Below are 21,999 nucleotides of genomic sequence, written 5' to 3' on the forward strand. Positions count from 1 at the left end.
GATGTTTGTTCTGGGAAGAATGTCTTGCCAAAAGGAGGACTTGAACCTGTGTACAAAGTTCTCAAGTGTGTATTCTTATAAGAAGCAGTACAACGCGGTGCGATTGCATCTGGGGAGAGGCATGGAATTTCTGACACAACAGAAGCAGAGGCTTGGTGTTTTTTTTAAAGATTAATAAACTAGAATAATTTATTTGACAAAACACAGAAACATCACGGTCGGATACAAGGGAGGAACCAAAGAAGCAAAGGGGCCGGGGGTCAGTACAAAGGAACTACGTTACAAAATGTACCACGCTGCCTGGTGTGCTGGCATGGGGCTGCCTTTGCTCTCGAGACATTCGCTTTCCCACTTGCTGCTCCTCCCCCCAACCCAGGAGGGGCCCGAGAGGGCTGCACTCTGCTCTTCTGTGGCCCCCAGAGCACCTTTTTTGGGCCTCAAGAGCCAACCAGTGATACCAACACGGAAACAACACAAGGCTTCTTCATACAATGATGGCACGTGCAATTGCAAATTAAACAATTAAAGGGTGGTGGTTGTGGATTTTCCAGGCTGTATAGCCGTGGTCTTGGCATTGTAGTTCCTGACGTTTCGCCAGCAGCTGTGATTGGCATCTTCAAAGGTGTAGCACTGAAAGACAGATCTCTCAGTGTCACAGTGTGGAGAAGATGTTGGCAGGTAATTTCTATCAGGAAGGTGGGTTTGGGCTGAGTCATCCTGTAAGAGTTTCCCAGGGTGTGGAATGCTAATGGAGGGAGGCTTCACTGTATCCTGTATTGTATCCTGTATTGTAGGATGTTGAGTATTTATACTCTACATCCTACAATAGCCCTGCAGAGAAGATTAGCATATCAAGCACCAATCCATATGCAAAAGAACCTCCTCAGGATACAGTGAAGCCTCCCGCCATTAGCATTCCACACCCTGGGAAACTCTTACAGGATGACTCAGCCCAAACCCACCTTCCTGAGTAGATATAAATTACCTGCCAACATCTTCTCCACACTGTGACACTGAGAGATCTCTGTCTTTTGGTGCTACACCTCTGAAGATGCCAGTCACAGCTGCTGGCAAAATGTCAGGAACTACAATGCCAAGACCACGGCAATACAGCCCGGAAAATCCACAACAACCATCGTTCTCCGGCCGTGAAAGCCTTCGACAATATAATTAAAGGGTGCTTGCTTGGAAGCAGAACAAAACTCGGAGCTAACTGGAGGAGGGGGGTGCTGTTTGCTGGAAAGATACTTGCTTCTAGTTGGAACAGACCCCTTTGTCTCTGTGAGCTGCAAACAGGAGTCGCTGAGGCTATTTAGCTGCATAGCTGGACAGCATCCCCCCCTTCACCCCCCCCCCCAGCTTCTGCACATGAAGACACCTCCCATATTGTCCAGCCACCAGTTAAGATCCACCTCACAAACCTGCATTCTGTGCCCCCTGCCTTCAGCGGTGAAATGGGTGGAAACCAGAGACGGGGGCTTGTTGAGTGGTGGCACCTCACCTGTGGAATGCCCTTCCCCTTGAAGCTCGCCTGGTGTTTACATGGCTTCCTTTTCGGCACCGTGTCAAAATATTTCTGTTCATTCAGGCTTTTAGTTAAAGGGAGGGCTGTTGCTCTTTCAAGCCACTTTTATTTTGGAAATTCATTCTAAGCAGTCACCGGTCTGTTTTTATGCTGGCCTGGGGCGTTTTTCATGCTGGGTTTTACTATCTTTTCATGTCTTGTTTTTATTTTTTTGTATGTTGCAAGCTGTTGCAGGCAAGTGCCTGGGGAGGCAGCATAAAAACTTTTCTGGATTAATATAGAAGCCTTTGTCGAAGGCAGAAGAGTGAGCCAGGGTTCTTCCCTCCCGCCCCCATAGTTTTCAACACAACTGGGCACATCCCGTATTGGCAATGACAGGTCACTTAGTGGCTTGGGATGAGCATGGAGCGCATGATGACCGGTGGGTGGGGATGCCAGGCAGGGCCTGAGCCTCACTGTCCCGGGCATGTTACCTGCTCTGGTGGGCACGAACTGATGCCACTGCCGAGAAGCCCTCCCACCTGAAAAGTCAGTTGGCATGGCGGGCCACAGGCCATCCAAGTCTTGTTATAACTTGTAAAAGCTGCAGTCTTTTTAGGCCCCGTGGAGGCCGGATGGGTGGGTGATTCCTGTAGCTGTGCCAACCAACTACGCTGCCTCCCAGGAAACCGTGTGTGTGTTTCAACAAATACTGAATTAGCCATTTGCTTCTTTTTTCCTTCTGTCCGCCAAGCAACAACTAAGGAGGCCTCAGTTGAAGGATCCATTATACAGAATCCTGAAGAAACAGAAGATGAATTTGGTGGGACGGGTCCATGGATCCGCTTAGAACAGCACAGATGGCCCCAGAAGCTCCCAAGCAAGCAGGAAATTCACTGGCACTCTGTTGACTGTCCCAGGTTGCCAGGACTCAGGGGTATACTGCCACTGACTGTGGAAGTTCCATAGCTTTTGCTAGACTATCCTCTATGATCATGTCTAAATTCCTTTCAAGGCCATCTAACGAATCTCCACCTCCAAGTTCAATACACACTCTGAGACTCAATACATTTGTTGTCCTGAATCCAACTGCGCTAGGTGACCCCCCCCCCTCCTACCCACCCACCTCACAAGTGTAACAAGAGCAGACGGGCAATTTCTAGTTCAACAGTCCACCCCAAAGCAGAGCACAGCCGTCGGGGCGCAACTCCCACACACGCACACAACAGCACACACACATGCCCACGACGTGACTCACGAACCAGCGTGCTCTCTCAGTGCCCGTCAGCAAAACCGTGGTTGACACAGCTACCCATGAGCTGGCAAGAGGACGCCACCCTGGCTCTCGGGCACCGTGTTAGGAAACAAAGGACTCATACGAAAGAGAAGCAGCCCTAGGGCGCGGGCATTTTATACTGTGAAACAAAGAGAAGGGAGGGTCGGGGGAGCCTCCGGTTTATCTGTCGTTCAGCTGCGGGGAGTTTGTGCCGTCCTCGTCTTCCTCTTTCTCGTCCTTCATGCCTTTCAGCCTCTGCCGGGCGAAGTCTTCAAACACAATGTCGTCGTCACTGGGGGGGTGGGGGGAGAGAGAGAGAGTGGTAGTGGGTGAGGCCTCGTAGGGCTGTATCCCAGAAGGACGGAGGCTGGCAAGCCCCCTAGGGAGATTCCTCTTGCCCAACATCGCTCAAGACGAGTAGGGGTGCCCATGAGGCATCTTCCTGAAGACTCCACCCTGCACTCTGGGCAAATTCTGTGCCCTCAACCAGCTGAATTCATTCGACAAAGTCAACGGTGTTGCAAGCGTGATTGGTTTAACAAGCAAAGGGGGTCAGGTAGCAATTTCCCCCAGGCCAGTTCGGCTAGGGATCCTGACAGTGTTTTGCCCTCTTCTGGGCATGGAGCAGGGGTCCCTGGGGGTGTGGAAAGGGGAGGTAGTTGTGAATTTCCTGCATTGTACAGGGGGTGGACTAGATGACCCTGGAGGTCCCTTCCAACCCTATGGTTCTATGATTCAAGTTTGCTCCTTTTTCAAGGCAACTGTGCTTCGGGGGTGTGGCTGTCCTTCAAAAAGAGGGTCAAACGGTGGATATTCAAGACCCATCAATTTTATGATCCATTTTAAACTGTCGGTGGCTCCCTGCTTTATTCGCTATCCAAAACTGTGCCTGTACACTAGAAAAGCACAAGAGTCCAGTAGCACCTATCAGATTAACAAAAACTGTGGTAGGGTAGGAGCTTTCTTGAGTCACAGTCATTTCTGCCTCTGAAGTATCTGAAGAAGCGAGCTGTGACTCAGGAAAGCTCCTACCCTACCACGAATGTTGTTAGTCTTATAGGTGCTACTGGACTCTTGCTCTTTTCTACTGACAGGCTAACACAGCTACCCATCTTGATCTGTACCTGCATTATATAAATGTACATACATGAAATTACAAAGAGCCCTGATACAGCAGAGATGGGCTCGCACCAGCTTCCTCTTCCTTTGATTAATCAGTTAAAACACTTAGGATTAATCAAGGGAAAATAAAAAAAAAATCAAGAACGGTAATATTTAAGAGCGTTTGCGTCTGTTTTTTTCGTTTGCATAATCTTCCCCTGCAGAAAGTGGGGGGGGGGAGATGACGGTGGGCAGAAACTCTGCTGCTCACACAACATATTGAAGCGTCACCCCCCCATGTCTGGAAATCTTGTTCAGACCCCTCCCCTTACTGGGACTTCAGAAACTTCCTTTCAATCAAATGGACCAGAAACTTGTTTTTTAAATGGCAAATGAAAGCTGAGGCTTCTTTTTAGCTGGCGGCTGGAATTGGCAGCCACTCTGTGGCTTTTATGTGGCCTTCACTTGGCCTTGATGACTATCTTTTAGGGGATTTTCCATACCACTGTGATTCAGAGTCGCTGTACACGAGACATCTTACATGTGTAGGGACATCTTACAAGTGTAGGGAGATGCAATGTTAGCCGGGAAGGGTAGTTCAGAAAGACAGAGCTAAAGTCTCTTGTCAGTTTCACCTCTCTACACAAAACCTGCGAAGATGAAATTTACAAACTCGCTGAGGAGCGATCTCTGCCGGCTCTGTGTCGAGAGGTGAAATTGACAGAGTCTTTGGCTCTGTCTTTTACAACTAGGCTTCCCAGCTAACATTGTGTCTCCCTACACTTGAGCATCCTCATGTAAGAGGTCTCTTGTAGAGAGACTGTCAGAGAGGGCCTGCCTCCACTGTGTGGCCAGCCCTCTCAGGCCCCCAGGACAGGATCCAGAGGTGACCATACTTAACAACAGTGTCAGCCCGGCTGTAAGAAGCACAGGGTCTGCTTTGAAATGGGAGACTGAACTGGAAGAGGCCCACATGCTCAGGAGGAGTGAGAGACCCTTGGCTATTCTTTTGCCCGGGGCAGAGTGCTGCTATCAGTGGGAAAATGGAGGGGTGCAGGATCTGTGACATCTCTGCAACGTCCCCTGAACACCCTGGGATGGGCTCCCACCTGATGGCTGCGTTCAAGAAAAGACAACTTCTTGAGATTGGCCGCTTCCACACGGCTTACTTTATTCTGCTAAATAGCGAAATCTCGTGCGAAATCTTGCGAAAACAGCATCTTCTCGCGAGATTTCGCTATTTTGCAGAATAAGGTAAGCCGTGTGGAAACGGCCATTGTCTCACAATCCCATTTAGGAGTTCGGTTCTGAGACCAGGAGTGTGGACAAAGGAGAGCAACACCTCTCACACACATGCTCACCCGTGACTTTGCTTATACGGGATCAAACCCTTGGTTCATCAAGGTCAATATTGTCTACGCTGACGGGAAGCAGCTCTCCGGGGGCTTTTCACATCACCTCCTTGAACCTCCCGTGAGCCAAGGAGCTGCTTTGCCACTCAGCTATGGCAATGCTCAGTTCACTTAAAAACCTCTGGCAAAAGGAACACGACACAGAAGGGAGCGGCCGAGGATCAAAGACACGGGGGAGGCATTGTTGTCTTACTGTGGGCTTCCTGCTTCGCAGCGCATGCGTACAAGGCCAGGGATGGTGAGCATGCAAAGAAGGAAGGGAAGGGAAGAAACATGCGTTATCTTGTTAGAAGGTTAGGCACGAGAGTGTTAAAACTGCCAGGTTTCGAATGGAAAACGGCACATGCGGGATTAGCAATGGACGAGTTATTTGGTTAGCGAGTTCCATGCGTCGTGGAATGATGCGCACAAGGTTGCCCAAGCTTGCAGCCTGACCCCACACCCTTCCCTCCAAAGTTTGGCTTACTTTGTGTCAAGCTCTATGAGATTTGTGTCAATCGGGGCCTCGTTTTCTGGAACTGAACACACGCAATTGCGGCAAATGGTTAGATTTCTTGTGACGCCGTCCGTTATCCAGCAACTCCCAACACAGACCCAATTAGCTTTCATTAACCTCCCCGCCCCCCGACTGCACTCCTCATTCTTTGTTTCTTAACCCCCAAAAATGTGAACAAGTAAATATAACCAATTCATCTACATTATTGAAAATGACTTTCAGCTACTTAAATTGTATCTTGAGATTGTAAAATCAATAAATAAAGACAAGAGTCTTTGAAAGTCCACTAAACTCTTCCCAGATGTATACCCTCGATCAATTTTGCCGTTTTGGCAATTTTCCAGATGTAGCAATCCAATCCTTCAATGCCACAATTTTATTTCTTTGTCACTTACTATTGATATCTTTGGTTGCTGTGGGTTTTCCGGGCTGTATTGCCGTGGTCTTGGCATTGTAGTTCCTGATGTTTCGCCAGCAGCTGTGGCTGGCATCTGCAGAGGTGTAGCACCAAAAGACTACACCTTTGGTGCTACACCTCTGAAGATGCCAGCCACAGCTGCTGGCGAAACATCAGGAACTACAATGCCAAGACCACGGCAATACAGCCCGGAAAACCCACAACAACCATCGTTCTCCGGCCGTGAAAGCCTTCGACAATACATTGATATCTTTGTTGCAATTAATAAATTCCATATGAAGATAAAAATTTTATTTTCACATGCCACCTTCTGAATACTCAATGAATACAGTCATAGAGGAAACATGGTCCCATATACTTTTGTTATTAAACTGATAGCATATAACATGACCCAAAGCATTTCATTTTTGGACATTCTTGCCATACATGAAGAAAGTTGGCAGCTCACTGAAGGCAGCTTAAGAGTGTCAGTCTAGGATCCAGGAGACCCAGGTTCGAAACACTGCTCTGCTAAGGAATCTTGGTCACAAACGCTCAGCCTAATCTACTCCAAAGGGTTGTTGTAGAAATAAAATGAAGGGGAGGTGAACAATCTAAGTTGCTTTTAGTCCCCATTGGAGAGAAAGGCAAGATATAACCAGATTGGCCCAATGCAACTCGCTCTACGCTGGGCTGCCCTTGACCCTTCTCTGGAAGTTGCGACTGGTCGAGAGTGCAGCGGCGTGTGGTCTGATCTGGATTCTGTCTCGGTCACACACAACACCGGTTTTGCACCAGCTGCACTAGGTGCTAGAGAAATTCTGGATTCGGTTCAAGCTTTTGGTGTTGACCTTCAAAGCCCTTAATGGACGGGGACCGGCATGCCTGTGGGACCGCCTCTCACCACATGTTCCCTGGATAGCCCTGGGTTCAGCAGCCCAACCTCTGCTGGTTGTCCCTGGCCCCGGGAAGGTTTCTCCTCACCTTGACCAGAGCCATGGTCGAAAAACCTTTCTAGCTCTGGCACCAACCTGGTGGAACTCTCTGTCTGTAAAAACATGGGCCTGGCAGGATCTACTATCTTTCTGCCGGGCCTGTAAGACAGAGATGTTCCACCAGGCATATGGTGGTTCAGGTGAGCGGGACCCCTGCTCTCAAACAGCCTCCTGCCAGAAGGGGACATGGCCTTCTCTGCACTGCTGAACATCAAGCAGCTTGCCTCTTGGCCCACGGGTTCTTGGTTGCTGAAGGATTCTGAAATAGGAATAGTAAAGAGTCCAGTAGCTCCTTTAAGACTAACCAACTATATTGTAGCATAAGCTTTTGAGAACCACAGCTCTCTTCGTCAGATGCATGTGGTTCTCGAAAGCTTATGCTACAATAAAGTCGGTGAGTCTTAAAGGAGCTACTGGACTCTTTACTGTCTTGCAACTACAGACCAACACGGCTAACTCCTCTGGACCTATGAAATCGGAATGCCGCTATGTTTTATTAACTGGAATTGTTTTTAATTATTTTATTACCCCTTTTTATATTTTTATGTGATCCGCTCTGAGCCTGTTTTACAGGGACAGTGAAAATACAAGTGTAATAAATAAATAGACGGACATAAATAGGATGGGCCAGATCAGACCCAGTGATCTACCTAGTTCAACATTCCTTCTCATACAGCCGCCAACCATTGGCCCGGGAAGGCTAAGCCAACAGGGCACGGAAGTTGAGGCCATTCCCTGGTATTGCCTCCTGGCTCTGGGAGTCAGAGGTTTACTGCTCCCTTTAGTCGTCCTTCACGAATCTGAGTCTCTCTACACGAGACATCTGACACGTAAAGAACATGTGTCGGGCAATGCAATTAGCTGCAAAGAGTAGTTTAAAAAGGGGCAAAGGCTTTGCTGTACACTGGAGCTGTGTGAAGGGGCTGTGAAATGCCAGAAGGGAAACTTCAGCCCATTATAACCTCTCCAGGTCCAAGCCCAGCTCTGGAAGGCAGCTCCAGCCCATTTCCATTCCTGGCTGCCCTCTGGTTGCCATCCCACACAGTTTTAGACTGGAGAAGTGAAACTGACAGAGCCTTTGGGGAGGAGAAGGTGAAATTAACAAACCCTCTGAGGAGCGATCTCCGCCAGCACTGCCTTTTTAAACTACGCTTCCCGGCTAACGTTGCGTCTCCCTACACTGGACAAACATGAGCTGAGGCGTCTCATGTAGAGAGACTTTCTGTCTAACCCTCTCTTAAAGCTAGTTACGTTCCTGCCCATTGCTACTTCCATTGGCAGTGAAATCCACAATTAATTACTCATGGAGTAAGGATTTCCTTTTGTCTATTCTGAACTTATTTCCCAGCAACTTCATTGCATTTCCCCAAAGAAATGAAATAAACAAAGTGTGAGGGACCCACCCACCTACCCCCCGTTCTGCTGTTCTTATGAAAAGCTGTTCTGCCTTTCATAAGAAAAGCCAAGCCATTCTTTTTGGTCGGACATTCTGTGGTTGATTTCATACGGATGGCGATCTTTTAGGAGAACGTTATACAGCTTGTGTTTCCTGTTTTCCATTCTCTGTTACCTCCTAGTCAGGTTTTTTTGTAAGCTGCCTTGAGTGGCCGTGATTGGCGGGAAAGGTGCATATAAATATTTTTATAAGTAAAGAAAGCCACTGGGAAGCATTTGATGATATTGTTATGTATCTGGGGGTGGTGGTGGGGGGGGGGGGTAGTGGACGAAAGGATAAAGAACTGCAGTTTCACGGCAGAAATCAGCTGCGGAATTTCTCACTGTGTAGAGAGCAACGTCGTCTGCACCTCAAGCGCCCGGCAAAGGCACAGCTGCAAGGGCTAACTTGAAAAACTGGCAACCCACACGCAAGATGAGTGACAACAGGAACCAATGAAGGAAGGAACGTCATGTGTACTTGGGGGTAGTAAAGCGGCAGGGTGTTTTCTCGTGTGCAAATGTCACCCAGCCCACAGAGAAGGCGACATTTGTCAGGGTGTTAGCTTTTACGGTAAAAGCTAACAAGGGGAAAGAAGAGCAACACTGGCTCAATTTAGGTGGGTTGCGTCTTAGGAAAATTGTGGGGAGAAGCCACAAGGAAGGGTATTGCAGGCTGCCGTGGTAATCTGTGAACTGGCTCTTAACTGGTCTTAGTTAGTAATGCTGGGGACACCAGATGTGGGCCGCAGGGCAAACCACACAAGCCCCACGGACACAGAGGGAGCTTTAAAGAACGCCTGCCACAAAAGGCCACTGACGCGTGCTTTGTGGATACTACCTCTTCGCTCCATAACCCACTTTCTACACATCGTCTGCACCTCTGTCTCGTTTTATGGCATGCAGAGAACCCACGAACACACAACTGTGCGTAAAGGGACTGGAAGGGAGACCAATTCCATTTTTTTTTACAGATTAAAGGACAAAATTCTGCTGCTGTTTTCTGGCAGAGGGCGAAGACTCCTTTGCTGCGCCAGGCATTCCCTCAGAGATCTCTCCCTTCCTGCTCTGTTTACACTGTTGTGTTTTATGGCATTGCATGTGTATTTTAGCTCGGTTTTAAGTGTTTTAGTGTTAATAGTTTTTAAAATACGTTTTTATTATGCATGTTTTTAAACTGTTAGCTAACTTGGTTGCCCGGATGACGGCAGAAACGTGGGGTATAAACTTTGTAAATAAAATAAATAATAACAACATTCAATTTATATACCACCCTTCAGGACAACTTAACACCCACTCAGAGCAGTTTACAAGATGTGTTATTATTATCCCCTCAACAACAATCAACTTGTGAAGTGGGTGGGGCTGAGAGCGCTCTGGAAGAGCTGTGACTGACCCAAGGTCACCCCGCTGGCTTCAAGCGGAGGACTGGGGAATCAAACCTGGCTCTCTGGATTAGAGTCCTGCCGCTTTCATCCACGACACCAAACTGGCTCTCAGTGTTTTTGTCCACACCAGTTGACAAATGTCCAATTTGGGCTGAAACTCCAGGAACTTCCTCTTGCTAGAGGGCGGATCAAATCCGCGGAGAGGTTTCCTGGTCTCTTAAGCAGGCCCCGGTGCCTAGAGACTGCTGGCTAGATAAACTAGAAAGGGATTTCGACCTGCAATACGAGCATGTCTCACATCACATATGGACAAAGGCCACAGAGACACAGGGGGCTTGGGAGATCTTGGACAACTCAGCTGTCATCTTGGTCAAACATGCACCTGCCTGCTGACATTTGACAACCCCCCCCCCCCCCACTTTGGCGTTTTCTATCAAAAGAAAACAAGCAAAGCCATCCTGCAGGATGCAATTTAAAAGCCAATTCACACAACCATGGTGACTCTATGCTGACCTACATACATTCTATATTGAACTGCTTAAATATTTTGTGCATACTTATATTTTAAATGCTGTTTCACATTTGTTGTTTTAAAGTTGAAAGGTTTTAATATGTTGATGCTTGCCTCTTTGGGGACCCTATGTGAGTGGAAAGGTAGCATGGAAATGTGTTAAACAAATGAAGATTTGCTGTTCTTTAGATGTCACAGGCGGCCGAAACAAATCTCCCAAGCTGCGTCGGGTGCCATTTGTCTCCTCCAAACCTTATAATCCCAATTATAGTGGCATCAACAATGTGCTGCTGTGGCACATTCGCAACGTGGCTCACCCATCTTTGCTCCAGTCCCACCTCCAGGGAATAATGGTGTCCCCTTGACATGCAAGGGGCTGTTCCCACCTCTACCTCTTCCCAACTCCAAAAGTCCCCTTCCAACCCCCGCCCCCTGCCCAGCAAAGCCCCTTGGGGAGGGGATGGCAGAACTCACCATCTCTGTGCAATGCCTCCTCCTTCGGCTTTGGGTGCATAAGGGTGAAAGGCAACTCCACGGCCACATCGCTGCAAAGAGACATGGAGAGTGAACCTCAGGCAACGAGCACCGTCAGCACTCAACGTATGCTTGCCTGTGCTCTGGACAAGCGCCTCTTTCCCTCTTTCCTGAAGCAACACCCTTCCCCATTGGATCCGGAGCCCAGGTGCTTGGTTCTACAGGCACCCAACAGCTTTAAAAGGATGTGAGCCAACTACATGGCTGTTAGCGGTCTACCGATGGCTTTTAGACATGACATGGAGCCTCTGATCCTGGTGGCAGTGTACCTCTGAATGCTAACAGCAGCAGACGGCTGTTGCTGTTCAGCCCTGCTTCCCACAAGTGGCTCTCAACAGCTACAGCCCTCCTCTGCTCTTGGCACTCATGGAAGCCTCTGGCTAGTCACTGTGGGAAACTGGATGGACCAGCCGAGTTAGCCGTGTTAGTTTGTAGTTGCAAAATAGTAAAAAGTCCAGTAGCACCTTTAAGACTAACCAACTAAACTGAAGCATAAGCTTTTGAGAACCACAGCTCTCTTTGTCAGATGCATGCATGCATCCGACGAAGAGAGCTGTGGTTCTCGAAAGCTTATGCTACAATATAGTTGGTTAGTCTTAAAGGTGCTACTGAACTCTTTACTAGATGGACCAGAGGAGTGATCCAGCAGCAGGAATCTTCTGACCTTCGCACCTATCACAGTAGCTCTCTTCCTTGATTCTACCACCACCTCTCTGGCACACTTTCCACCAAATTCAAGCTTCTAGTCCTCTTTGCACACCCATACCACCTTCTTTCTCCCCTTCTCACTAGCCCAGTTCTTCCCCTACATATTATTGGGATTTTAACAAGTGTCCTACAAGTTAAGGCACTGGCAAAAAACGCTTACTACAACCTCACTCTAGCCTGGAAGATGGCTTCTTATCTTGACACGGCTGACCTGGCCACTTGGATCCATGCTATGGTAACATCAAGGCTTGACTATCGTAATGCTCTATACATCGGTCTCCCATCTAAGTTAACGAGGAGGCTCCAATTGGTGCAAAATGCTGCAGTTCGACTGTTATCAGGAGCGAGCAGGAGCTTGAACATCACTCCCGTCCTGTAGTCGCTCCATTGGCTACCCCTCAGTTATCCTGCCTCTGGACTTGGAGGCTTGTCCACTGAGCAGAGTTTCAAGCCTTCCACCAGCCTAAAAGAGCCTGCCTCCCACTTAAGTAATAGAAAGGCTCCTTTGGCTGGTGGGATTTTCTCCAGCCTAAAGTGGAACACAATCTTGATGTTCCGTTTAGCTATTTCGGACGCTGGTTGTTGATCAGTCGCTCCTCCGACAGCCATCAAATTGGGCGTCATCGCCCCCTCTTGTGGCAACCGGTCCCGTCATTGAATTTAGCTTTGCCTAAACAAGATTTTCCTTTGGCCTGCCCTAACTCAAATTGATTGGCGTTTGAATTTGCAGCGGTAAAGAAATGAGGCACTGGATTTTTTCCTGCCAGCAGGGGGAGGCATTGCCCCAAATCTCCCTGAATATTCATGAGCAAGTCACACCCTACAGATGATTGGACGAGAGGCTGATCCAGGTCCAGTCGCACCTTAAAGACCAACTGAGAGCCAAGCTACAAGTGATGCCTTACACAGGTTGGACACTTGTCAGCTTCCCTCAAGTTTTGATGGGAAATATAGGCGTCCTGGTTTTACAGCTTGGCTCTCCCTTACAGCTGCAAGACCAGGATGCCTACATTTCCCATCAAAACTTGAGGGAAGCTGACAAGTGTCCAACCTGTGTCAGGCATCACTTGTAGCTTGGCTCTGAGAGTCTCTCTACACGTTACTAAGTACCTAGAGATGGTCAAGTGAACCTCATTTCACGTGTTCCCCCCTCCAACTTTCCATGCACTCGATTGCACAGTCACACTTCAATTTGCTCCGCGTCACGTGTTTGATGTCCGTTCCTCCGCAACTGCTAAAAGTATCCCAGTTTCCCCCTACCTCCCACCTCCATTCATCGAAATGCAGATCTCGACCCTTTTTCACACCTTAAAGAAATGCAAGTTAGCAATTCAAAGGATCCTACAGTACTTGTTCTTGCAGCAAAAACAGAGCAGAATTGGCATTTTGCCCTCTGGAATCACTTGAGGGAGCTCCCGTGAAATCGGCATTCATGCGCATTGAGCAAGAACAGTCTGCATGTGAATGGAGGGCTAGACATACAATCCTGCACTCAAGTTTCCCAGGTATTTAGTAACATGTAGAAAGACTCTAACAGTGCAATCCTATGGAGAATTACTCCAGTCTAAACTCATTGACTTTAATGGGCTTAGACTGGAGTAACTCACCATAGGATTGCACTGTAAATTTCCAGTGTATGAGCTTTCGAGAGTCGTTCTATTGTCATGAGCTAACGGCCATGGAACTAATTGCACCCGTTCATTCATTTGCATGCTGAAAAGGATGAATCAAAGCTGGAAGAAAAGCCCTCATTTCATGCCCTGGGAATCGGAGGAATGGCCCCGGGGTGAATTATGTCGCAGATGGAGATGGGATAGGGTTTGGGGCTTTGTGCTGGAACCATTTCTGAATGGGAAGAGAAGCCCCCGACTGATGCAAGACGTGACAAGAGACTCCCGGTCGCAAAGGATCATGGGGGTGGGGAGAAGAGAGCATGCAAAAAAAAAATCCCACTTCATAATCTGAGACCTGCTGGGGAGGAAGCAAGCCTCGTGAAATGAGGATGGGTCAGAAGATGTAAAAAGGACACGCTGCCCCCTGAGCAACTGAGCTGCACCTCCAGCAAACCCACTTCTGGGGAGGTGGTGGGCTCTGGAGGTTTTTAAGCAGAGGCTCGATGGGCATCAGACAGCAATGCTGATTCTGTGAACCTGGGCAGATCATGAGAGGGAAGGCAGGAAGGGCTGCATCAGGGCTTAGTTCTCGTGGCCCTTCTTACATGTCCAGGGTAAGGCCGATCGGGGTCAGGAAGCAATTTTATCAAGGCCAGCTTGGCCTCCTGATGGTGTTTTGCCCTCTTCTGGGCATGGGTGTGTGTGTGTGTGGGGGGGGGGATGTATTTGTGAATTTCCTGCCTTGTGCAGGGGGATGGACTAGATGACCCTGGAGGTCCCTTCCAACTCTGTGATTCTCTGCCATGCAGCTTTGACATCTGGCCCAGCTCTTGGGCAGCTCTCATGCATTCCAACAGGGGCCCTTCCCAGGGTTTGTGTCCAAGTGCCAATTAATGGCAGGGAAGCAGAGGTCATTTTGTTGAAAAAGAGGAACTTATTAGCATAACTCATTAGCATAACCTATTAACATATGTCACGCCCCTTGCCATCGCCGGAAGTGTCATTGGCATAACTGATTTGCATATGCCACACCCCCTGACATCACCTATCTTGGCTGTTTTGGACCCAATCCTGGCCATTCAGGGCCAAAATTGGGCCCAAAATGGCAAAAAGGGGCTGAAAATGGCCAAAAAGGGGACCAAATGGTTAGGATCGGGCCGCTGCTGAGTGGGAGAGTGATCCACCACCTGTCAGAGCCCCGATCTGGGCTGTTTTGGCCCCAATCCAGGCTGAAACGGGCCCAAAATAGCTGAGAGCCAGGTGGGCGGGGCCACCTGACATGTGACCTCTTTGGGGAACTGCGTTCCAGCACGTTCCCCCTCAAAATGAGCCCTGCAGGGAAGCATTTGAGTTTTCCTGCCTTAGGCTCCAAAATGTCTTCAGACAGCCCTGACCCAATGAGACCCTTCCACGAGGATAGATGACTCTTGTAAGAACCAGAGGAGTTAGCCGTGTTAGTCTGTAGTAGCAAAATCAAAAAGAGTCCAGTAGCACCTTTAAGACTAACCAACTTTACTGTAGCATCTGATGAAGAGAACGTGATTCTCGAAGGCTTATGCTACAATAAAATTGGTTAGTCTTAAAGGTGCTACTGGACTCTTTTTGATCTTGTAAGAACGGAAGAAGGGCTTTGCGGGATCAGACCCCGGGTCCCTCTGGCCCAGCATCCTGTTTCCAAGAGCAGCTGGCCAAATGCTTCCGGGGAGCCTTTGAGCAGGCTTGGTGGAAAAACAACGGAGCTGAGTGGCAGTAGATGGTGACCCAATGGACGAGAAAGGAGCATCGGGAGGATTTGTCTGCGTCTGTCCATGGGTGCAAAATGAACTCATTTCATAAAGGAAAAGAAAGAAACAAGGGATTACACATAAAAGAAAAATGTGATGGTTACTGGAAGATGAATGGGATGGAGGAGAGGTCTACAGCATTGGATGTGAGCATGCTGGGTGGTGAGTCTGTACCACACGTGGCTGCGGCAAGAGCGTTACCTGGACGCAAGATCTCCCAGCAGGCTGGTGTTACCAAAGGAGATGAGAGAATTAGTTACAGCTTGCAACAAGAAGGCTCCGCAGCCTTGAGACTCAGATCTGACTTCAACCTTATATCCCCTAGAGCCACGGCACACAACTCACGAGCTGCCAGCTGTCACCCGCCCGCCATGGACAGCAGCATCAGGCCCCCCAGGCTTCGCGGCCTGCCTGGGATTGTAGAACAGCGGCTGCTAACAGGTGGGGGGCATTGGCCTTAGCGGGTCACGGGTTGTGCCGGCCTGCCCTGCAGCAAAGTGCTTTCGGGCCATCACCCCACGGCAACCGTTGCGGGTTGGAGGGACCACACGGTGGGGGCGGCTTCACAGCAACCGAGGGATTCCCCGTCGGAGCACCCGGAAGCATACTCACCCTCCCCGAGACACCACCAGTTTCACCTTCACTTTGTACGAGACAATAATGCCCAGGATCTCTTTATTGGCGCCGTCTCTCAGCCTGCAAAGGAACGTGACACGTGAGGGAGCTGGAAGCCGCCTCGCTCATGGGCCCTCCCTCCCTCCCTCCTCTCCGCTCTCTTCCCCGTTGGTGACCGTGGACCGTATGTTCCACGCAGGCAAGGCCCAGTCTGGTTTACGCTGGTGCAGCTCTGGGTATAAAGGGTCACACACTCAGGTGGCGTAATAAACAATAACAGTAGCAGTATCTATCTACTATCTTTTTCTCTCCACCTTGTTCCTAGGAGCTCAGGGCAATGTGTGCAGTTAGCTCATCTTCCACTGTATCATGACAACAAGCCTGTGAGGTAGGCCAGGCTGAGAGAACGTGACTAGCCCAAGGCTACCCAGTGAGCTTCCTGGCAGAGTGGGATTCGAACTCGGATCTCCCAGATCCTAGACAGGTACTCTAGCCAAGTGTACCTAACATGCCTCTGTGGCTTCATGGCACCTGCCCTTTTGTTTCCTGGTTCCCACTTCGTTCTTCCCCAAAGCTTTTCTCCATTTCACTGGAGTCCAGTGAAGGGTCCAGGTGGCATCACCTTTCGGCCTGTAGGGTAGCCCCATTCAGAACCTGCTGCTGTTATGGCTTGAAGCCTCCCAATGTTTCATGACTGGCCCTTGTCTCCATGGCAGCCATAAGATGCCCTAACCAAAGATGGCTGCCCCCAGCACCACAGAATGGCTGCTGGTAGCAACACCTCTATAGTTGTCCAAATCAAAGATGGCCACCGCCCCACACTACCAGGCCTACCTCCTTCAAGTAACAAGGCCTGCTAAGAAGGCTGCAAGGCCTGCCAGTGCACCCCTGCCTTGGCAGCGATTTTACGGTGGCGCCTGCCACCAGAACAGCCCACAAGCTCAAAAGGCTGGGGACCCCCGCTCTAGTCACAACACCATCTAGTAATAACAACAGCATTCGATTTATATACCGCCCTTCAGGACGACTTAACGCCCACTAAGAGCGGTTTACAAAGCATGTTATTATTATCCCCACAACAAAACACCCTGTGAGGTGGGTGGGGCTGAGAGAGCTCTGAGAGAGCTGTGACTGCCCCAAGATCACCCAGCTGGCTTCAAGCGGAGGAGTGGGGAATCAAACCCGGCTCTCCAGATTAGAGTTTCGCACAGCGCGCTCTTAACCACTACACCAACTGGCTCTGGCAGAAGCAAAGTGCGCCAACAGGTACTTCTCTTCCTCCCAAATATTGCGCTCCGTCCTGGGTGGACACACAGTTTGGCAGCACAAAAACGCACCACAATCTATCCCCACAACCCCAGTCCAAAATCATCTGCAGGTGGCTTGCATTTTCCTCTGGAACATTTCACAGATGACGGATCCGCTAAGCTTGTCTTTAATTGCTTGACGTCCCTAATTACAACACGAGGCAACCTTCCATGTGGTGAAGCGGAAATTACAAGCCCAGTCTTGGCTGCGATTAATAAAACTCAAAAAGGAAGTTCGACAGCAAGATGGCAGCTCATCAGATCAGGTCCTGTGCTTGGAGAATGTGTGCTGCATCGGAAAGGGTGGGGGAACCAACACTTGCACAAGTGGGCCTGGGCTCTGGGGGTTCTGGGCAAGGACGTGTGCTGGCTGCAGGAAGGGGGGTTGCAGCTCTGAGGATGCCCCACAAGATGCACAAGACAACAACGAAATCCACAAGGCAGCCCAGCTGTCTCCAGAGGCCCAGATGTGACAACTGGGGAGCCCCCATTCCTAACTCTACAGGGCAGGAAAAAAACACACTCACAACGTGCTGGAAGCCAGGTTGGTGTCTTCATGCTTGAGCTTCCCGTCCAAGGCCAGGCCACGTTTCTCCCTGTTGCTGGCGAGGAACGGGGTCAGAGTGTAGACCTTGCAGAACGTGGAACTCGGAGCCACCATGTCGCTGGGGAATAAGGGCACAAGTCAGGGAGAGGCGGGCGGTGGCCAGTCTGAACTATGCCTCACTAAGTTCACTGGGAAGGGAGATAGTAAAGAATCCAGTCGCACCTTTTATGACTACCCAACTTTATTGTGGCACTAGCAACAAAGCCCACTGTAGCAAAAAAAATACAACGGGCTCTAGGAAGGGCCGTGGAGGCGGGCTGGCCATTGCCCCCTCCCCAGCAACATGATCTGGGTTGGGGGAAGGAGGGCAGGGCAGCAGGGGTGGGCATTGCCCTGTCCCCAGTGCCCTGATCTGGGGTGGGGGAAGGAGGGCAGGGTGGTGGGGCTGGGCATTGCCCTGTCCCCAGCGCCCTGATCTGGGGTGGGGGAAGGAGGGCAGGGCAGCCCAGCTGGCCATTGCCCCCTCCCCAGAGCCCCTATCTGGGGCAGACTGAGGAAGGCCTTTGAACAGCTGCTCAGCAATGCTTCGGATGCGTCATCCTGCTTGCCAGGGCCGCATCCTGGGGAGGTGTTGGAGGACCCTTGGAACTGTATACCACCCCCTCTCCCTTTTTTGTAAATATATATGCAACCGGAGAAAAGGCTGGGGTCCAGCTAGCCTCTGGCCGCTGCCCCCTGGGGTCTTGTGCGGAGAAAAGTCTTTCCCAGCACTTGAGATCTGTTACCTGGACATGCTGGGGATTGAACCGGAGGCCTTCCGCATGCCATGCTGGGGCTCTGCCACTGAGCTACGGCCCTTCTCCACTTGGGTCTGAGGGTCCCTTCTTAACCCACCCACTATGGCGTCTGTTCATGCAACATCACTTCCCCTCCCCACCCCCGCTGCCTCTATTCTTTGTCCCTTGGCAAGATTCCAATTGTTACTTCTTTAAGTGTAGGACTCAGCCAGTTTTTATTTTGTGACGGGACGGGACAGAAGCCATACTCACTCTGCTTCCTCCACGGCAACTGGGCATTTGTACTGCGCCGTGTTAAACAGGCAGATGTCTGCGTATTGGCGTACTGGGGGACAAAAGAAAGGGGCAGGAAGAGATGGAGGGGAAAAGAGAAAGCAGAGGGGGCATCAAAGGTAAGCGAGGGCAGCCATTGTTGGTAGAAACATAACCTGAAGGGTGTGCGCCATCTCCTCCCACCTTGACTTCATTTCCTCTCACATCTAAGAACAATTTCTGCCCAAAGCGAAACAAACTTGGTGCTGGGAACAGCTTAACTCCCAGGCCGGTATGAATTATGCAGATTATGCAAACGTGGAGGTGGCAGCTGTGAATGAAATCCTAGCTCTGCAGGATTTACTTAATTATGAGACGCACAAAATTTGGTACCTGAGCAAAGAATGGGTTTGAAGGGGGAAATCTTGCTTTAGATGATGGCTGTGTATGTCGCAGCAGATGCCCACGCAGAAGAGGCATTCCTTCCGGGAGGGAGAGAAGGCGGAATGCCTCTCCAAATGGGAAATGCTCCTTCAAGCAGGAAATGCCTCTCCTGGGGAGACACAGCCTGCCCATGGAGTTTGTGAGGGCGTGCGTTCTCGAAACGTACCCCCCTCTTGGATACACACTTTAACGTCATGAGGGGGCTTGAGTGTGTCAGCGAAGCTGCAGCAGGAAAAGAGGAAGACCCAAAATGAGGTGGCTGGACTCAATGAACGAAGCCCCGCCCTCCACTTTGCAAGATCTGAACAATACCTGGAGGTCTTTCATTCATAAGGTCGCCATGGGTTGGAGGCAACTTGATGGCACATAGCACACATCCCCAACTCCTCAGGGTACCTTTTGCATTCAGTTACCTGACCTAATGCATCTATATATTTAACTGCACATTTCTATTTCTGGAAAGGGCTGAACGGATGGCCTCACCCCGACAGCTTGCAACAGGCCCAAACTCCACTTTGGCACCTGAGTTTCACCAGGCGCTGCCTGTCTCAGCCGGCTTCAGGGCCAGAAACGTGCATTATTAATTAAAAGAAAGGCAAGTGAACGTTCCAGCAATGGTGATGTTTGCCCCAAACCCCCAGTCTTGCACAGCGGAGAGATGTGGTATCTTTAATAAAGTGCCCATCATTTATCACCCTGTCTTTCCCCTTCTACTCTGGGACGGGCATTGGGGTTTAGCTGGAAGCCGGACAGGCTTCGATGCCTCTCTGTCCAACAAAGGAATTCATGATATAGGAGAGAGTGCAGGGGAGTCAGCCACTTCACCTGAGATTTTAAGCTTCTTCACGGTTTTGTTGGTATTGTTTGTTACGTGGACATTCACGTTGATCGGTTCTCCATGGTAGTAAATCTGTAGGGAGCAAAAGAGGCAAATTCTGTGAGTTTCAGAGCAGGGGAATGGGGGGAGAGCCTCGACTTGGAAAGAATAGTGGCGTGGACCCTCCTTCTTTTACACAGACCTCACATCTGCCCCCAAGCCCACCCCAGCCATCCGAAACAGAGTTCTCTGCAATGCAGAATGTAGCTTACATTCCATTTACATCTCTAAGGCCTGGTTTAAATCTGTAACTGGCAAAGAGTTCCCTGGGAAGATTCTGTACAGGGCCAGGGACTCTTTTAAACAAGGCAGTACCCCATTCAGAGAAGCCGTGCACACCCATTTTGCACAGTGGTGCACAAATGATGCACTCGTACCCACTTTGAGCAGGTTGTTGAACCATTTAAACAGGATTTTGAGCCCATGCAAAGTTGAGGGGGCGACTCTGTCTCTTGCCAGCTTCACATTTAACAAGACAGAAGGGCACCGTGTAGTAGAGAACAATGTACAAACCAAGAACCTACAACAGTTGGATCTAGAAGACCCACAGAACAGAAGCACAATGAGCTGGAAGAAAACACGCTTCCTCTAATAATTTAGCAAAAATATAGTAATTTAGCTAGCCAGCAAGTGTTCATACAATAAGGTTACAATGAGTAACTAGATGCCTGTCCTCGACCAAAAGGTTTGAGCATCAAAGGAATCCCTGACAGTGGTCCAGACTCTCCAAAGTCCACGTGCTTAGAAATACAAAACGGAGCCCAAGCTCTCTTCTTTATTCTTAGGATGCCTTCAAGGGAATCCAAAGCCGTGGGCAAGCAGACAGCCGACCTCTGGTCCAGAGAACCCACAACGGAGAAAGTGGACACGCAGGAAAAGAATCACAGCTATCAACTGCTCAACAGGGCGCAAGCTGGATTCCTGCTTCGGTGTCACTTTTTCAAGTGTGTTGATAGACAAGAGTTCCAAATGCAACAAGAAACCTCACTTCTCTAATCCCAAATGGGAGACCCAGACACCACATTTAAATTAGGCCAGTCCTTGCAACCCTCAAGATCCACTGGGTCTTCGCCCGTACCAACACCACTGAAGCATGGAAGAGCAGCAAGCAATCTGGCAGCTCAGCACCCCACTTCTTCGAAGCACAAGATCAGGCCTGAGGGTGCTGCTGCCGATAGAAAGCCACAACCGGTGGCATTGCACGCAACAGGCACACTCCAAGCGGAGCACAATCATGACTCCAGGGCTTCCCAGAACTGCTTGTTGTTGTGCCAAGATTCCCAGCCAGCCAGGGTACCTCTTTGTCCAGAGATGCCTCCAGGTGCAGTGGCTTGTCGGACATCAGGAACTGCCTGGTGGTCTCTGCCATAGGCTGGGGTCCTGGCCGCTCCGGTGCATACTGGACTTTGCGGATCACCAAGCGCACAGAGTTCCTGCAGGAGCATGGAGGGTTAAGATGGTACCTGGCTGGGAGACGCCCCGCACTACAAAACGGGACCAGTTCCCCAATGGCTTAAGCACCTCCATAACCTCCAAGGGAGGCTTCGAACAGCAGTTCAGAACGAGCCCTCTGCGGGGTGAGACCCGAAGCTTATCTCGTCCAGCATCTCACTCCATGTGGTGGCCAACCAGACGGTCATGGGAACTTGCAAGTAAAGCACTGAACACATTTTCATCTTGCTTTTCCTCCAGGACGTTAGCCAGGAAGCATAGTTTAAAAAGACATCCAGCAGAGATCACTCCTCAGAGGGTTTGTTAATTTCACCTTCGCCTCCTGGAAGGGGAGGTGAAATTGACAGAGCCTTTGGGGAGAGGAAGATGAAATTAACAAACCTTCTGTGGAGCGATCACCGCCAGCTCTATCTTTTTAAACTACCCTGTTGTAGAGAGGTGAAACAGACAGAGCCTTTGGGGAGCTGAAGATGAAATTAACAAATCCCCTAAGGAACAATTTCAGCTACCTCTGACTTTTTAAACTACACTTCCTGGCTAACATTGCGGCTCCCT

General features: G+C 49.8%; 1 protein-coding gene across 4 annotated transcripts in view; it reads right to left on the reverse strand.

Annotated features, from left to right (window-relative positions):
- Positions 1-1,083: 1,083 nt before the first annotated feature.
- The window catches only part of LOC129325603 (beta-arrestin-1), a 163,962-nt gene continuing 143,046 nt past the window's right edge, over positions 1,084-21,999 (reverse strand). For all 4 annotated transcript variants that reach the window (XM_054973376.1, XM_054973375.1, XM_054973374.1 and 1 more), the window contains exons 8-15: positions 21,290-21,425; positions 19,941-20,025; positions 18,672-18,744; positions 17,603-17,740; positions 15,766-15,849; positions 10,989-11,059; positions 5,760-5,811; positions 1,084-3,072 (exon numbers count right to left, since the gene is read on the reverse strand). In XM_054973376.1, the coding sequence (XP_054829351.1) occupies positions 2,961-3,072; positions 5,760-5,811; positions 10,989-11,059; positions 15,766-15,849; positions 17,603-17,740; positions 18,672-18,744; positions 19,941-20,025; positions 21,290-21,425 (751 nt within the window). In that variant the 3' untranslated portion in view covers positions 1,084-2,960. The remainder of the gene's footprint in view (positions 3,073-5,759; positions 5,812-10,988; positions 11,060-15,765; positions 15,850-17,602; positions 17,741-18,671; positions 18,745-19,940; positions 20,026-21,289; positions 21,426-21,999) is intronic.

This window comes from Eublepharis macularius, chromosome 3, assembly GCF_028583425.1.
Source record: "Eublepharis macularius isolate TG4126 chromosome 3, MPM_Emac_v1.0, whole genome shotgun sequence".
Taxonomy (NCBI): Eukaryota; Metazoa; Chordata; class Lepidosauria; order Squamata; family Eublepharidae; genus Eublepharis; species Eublepharis macularius.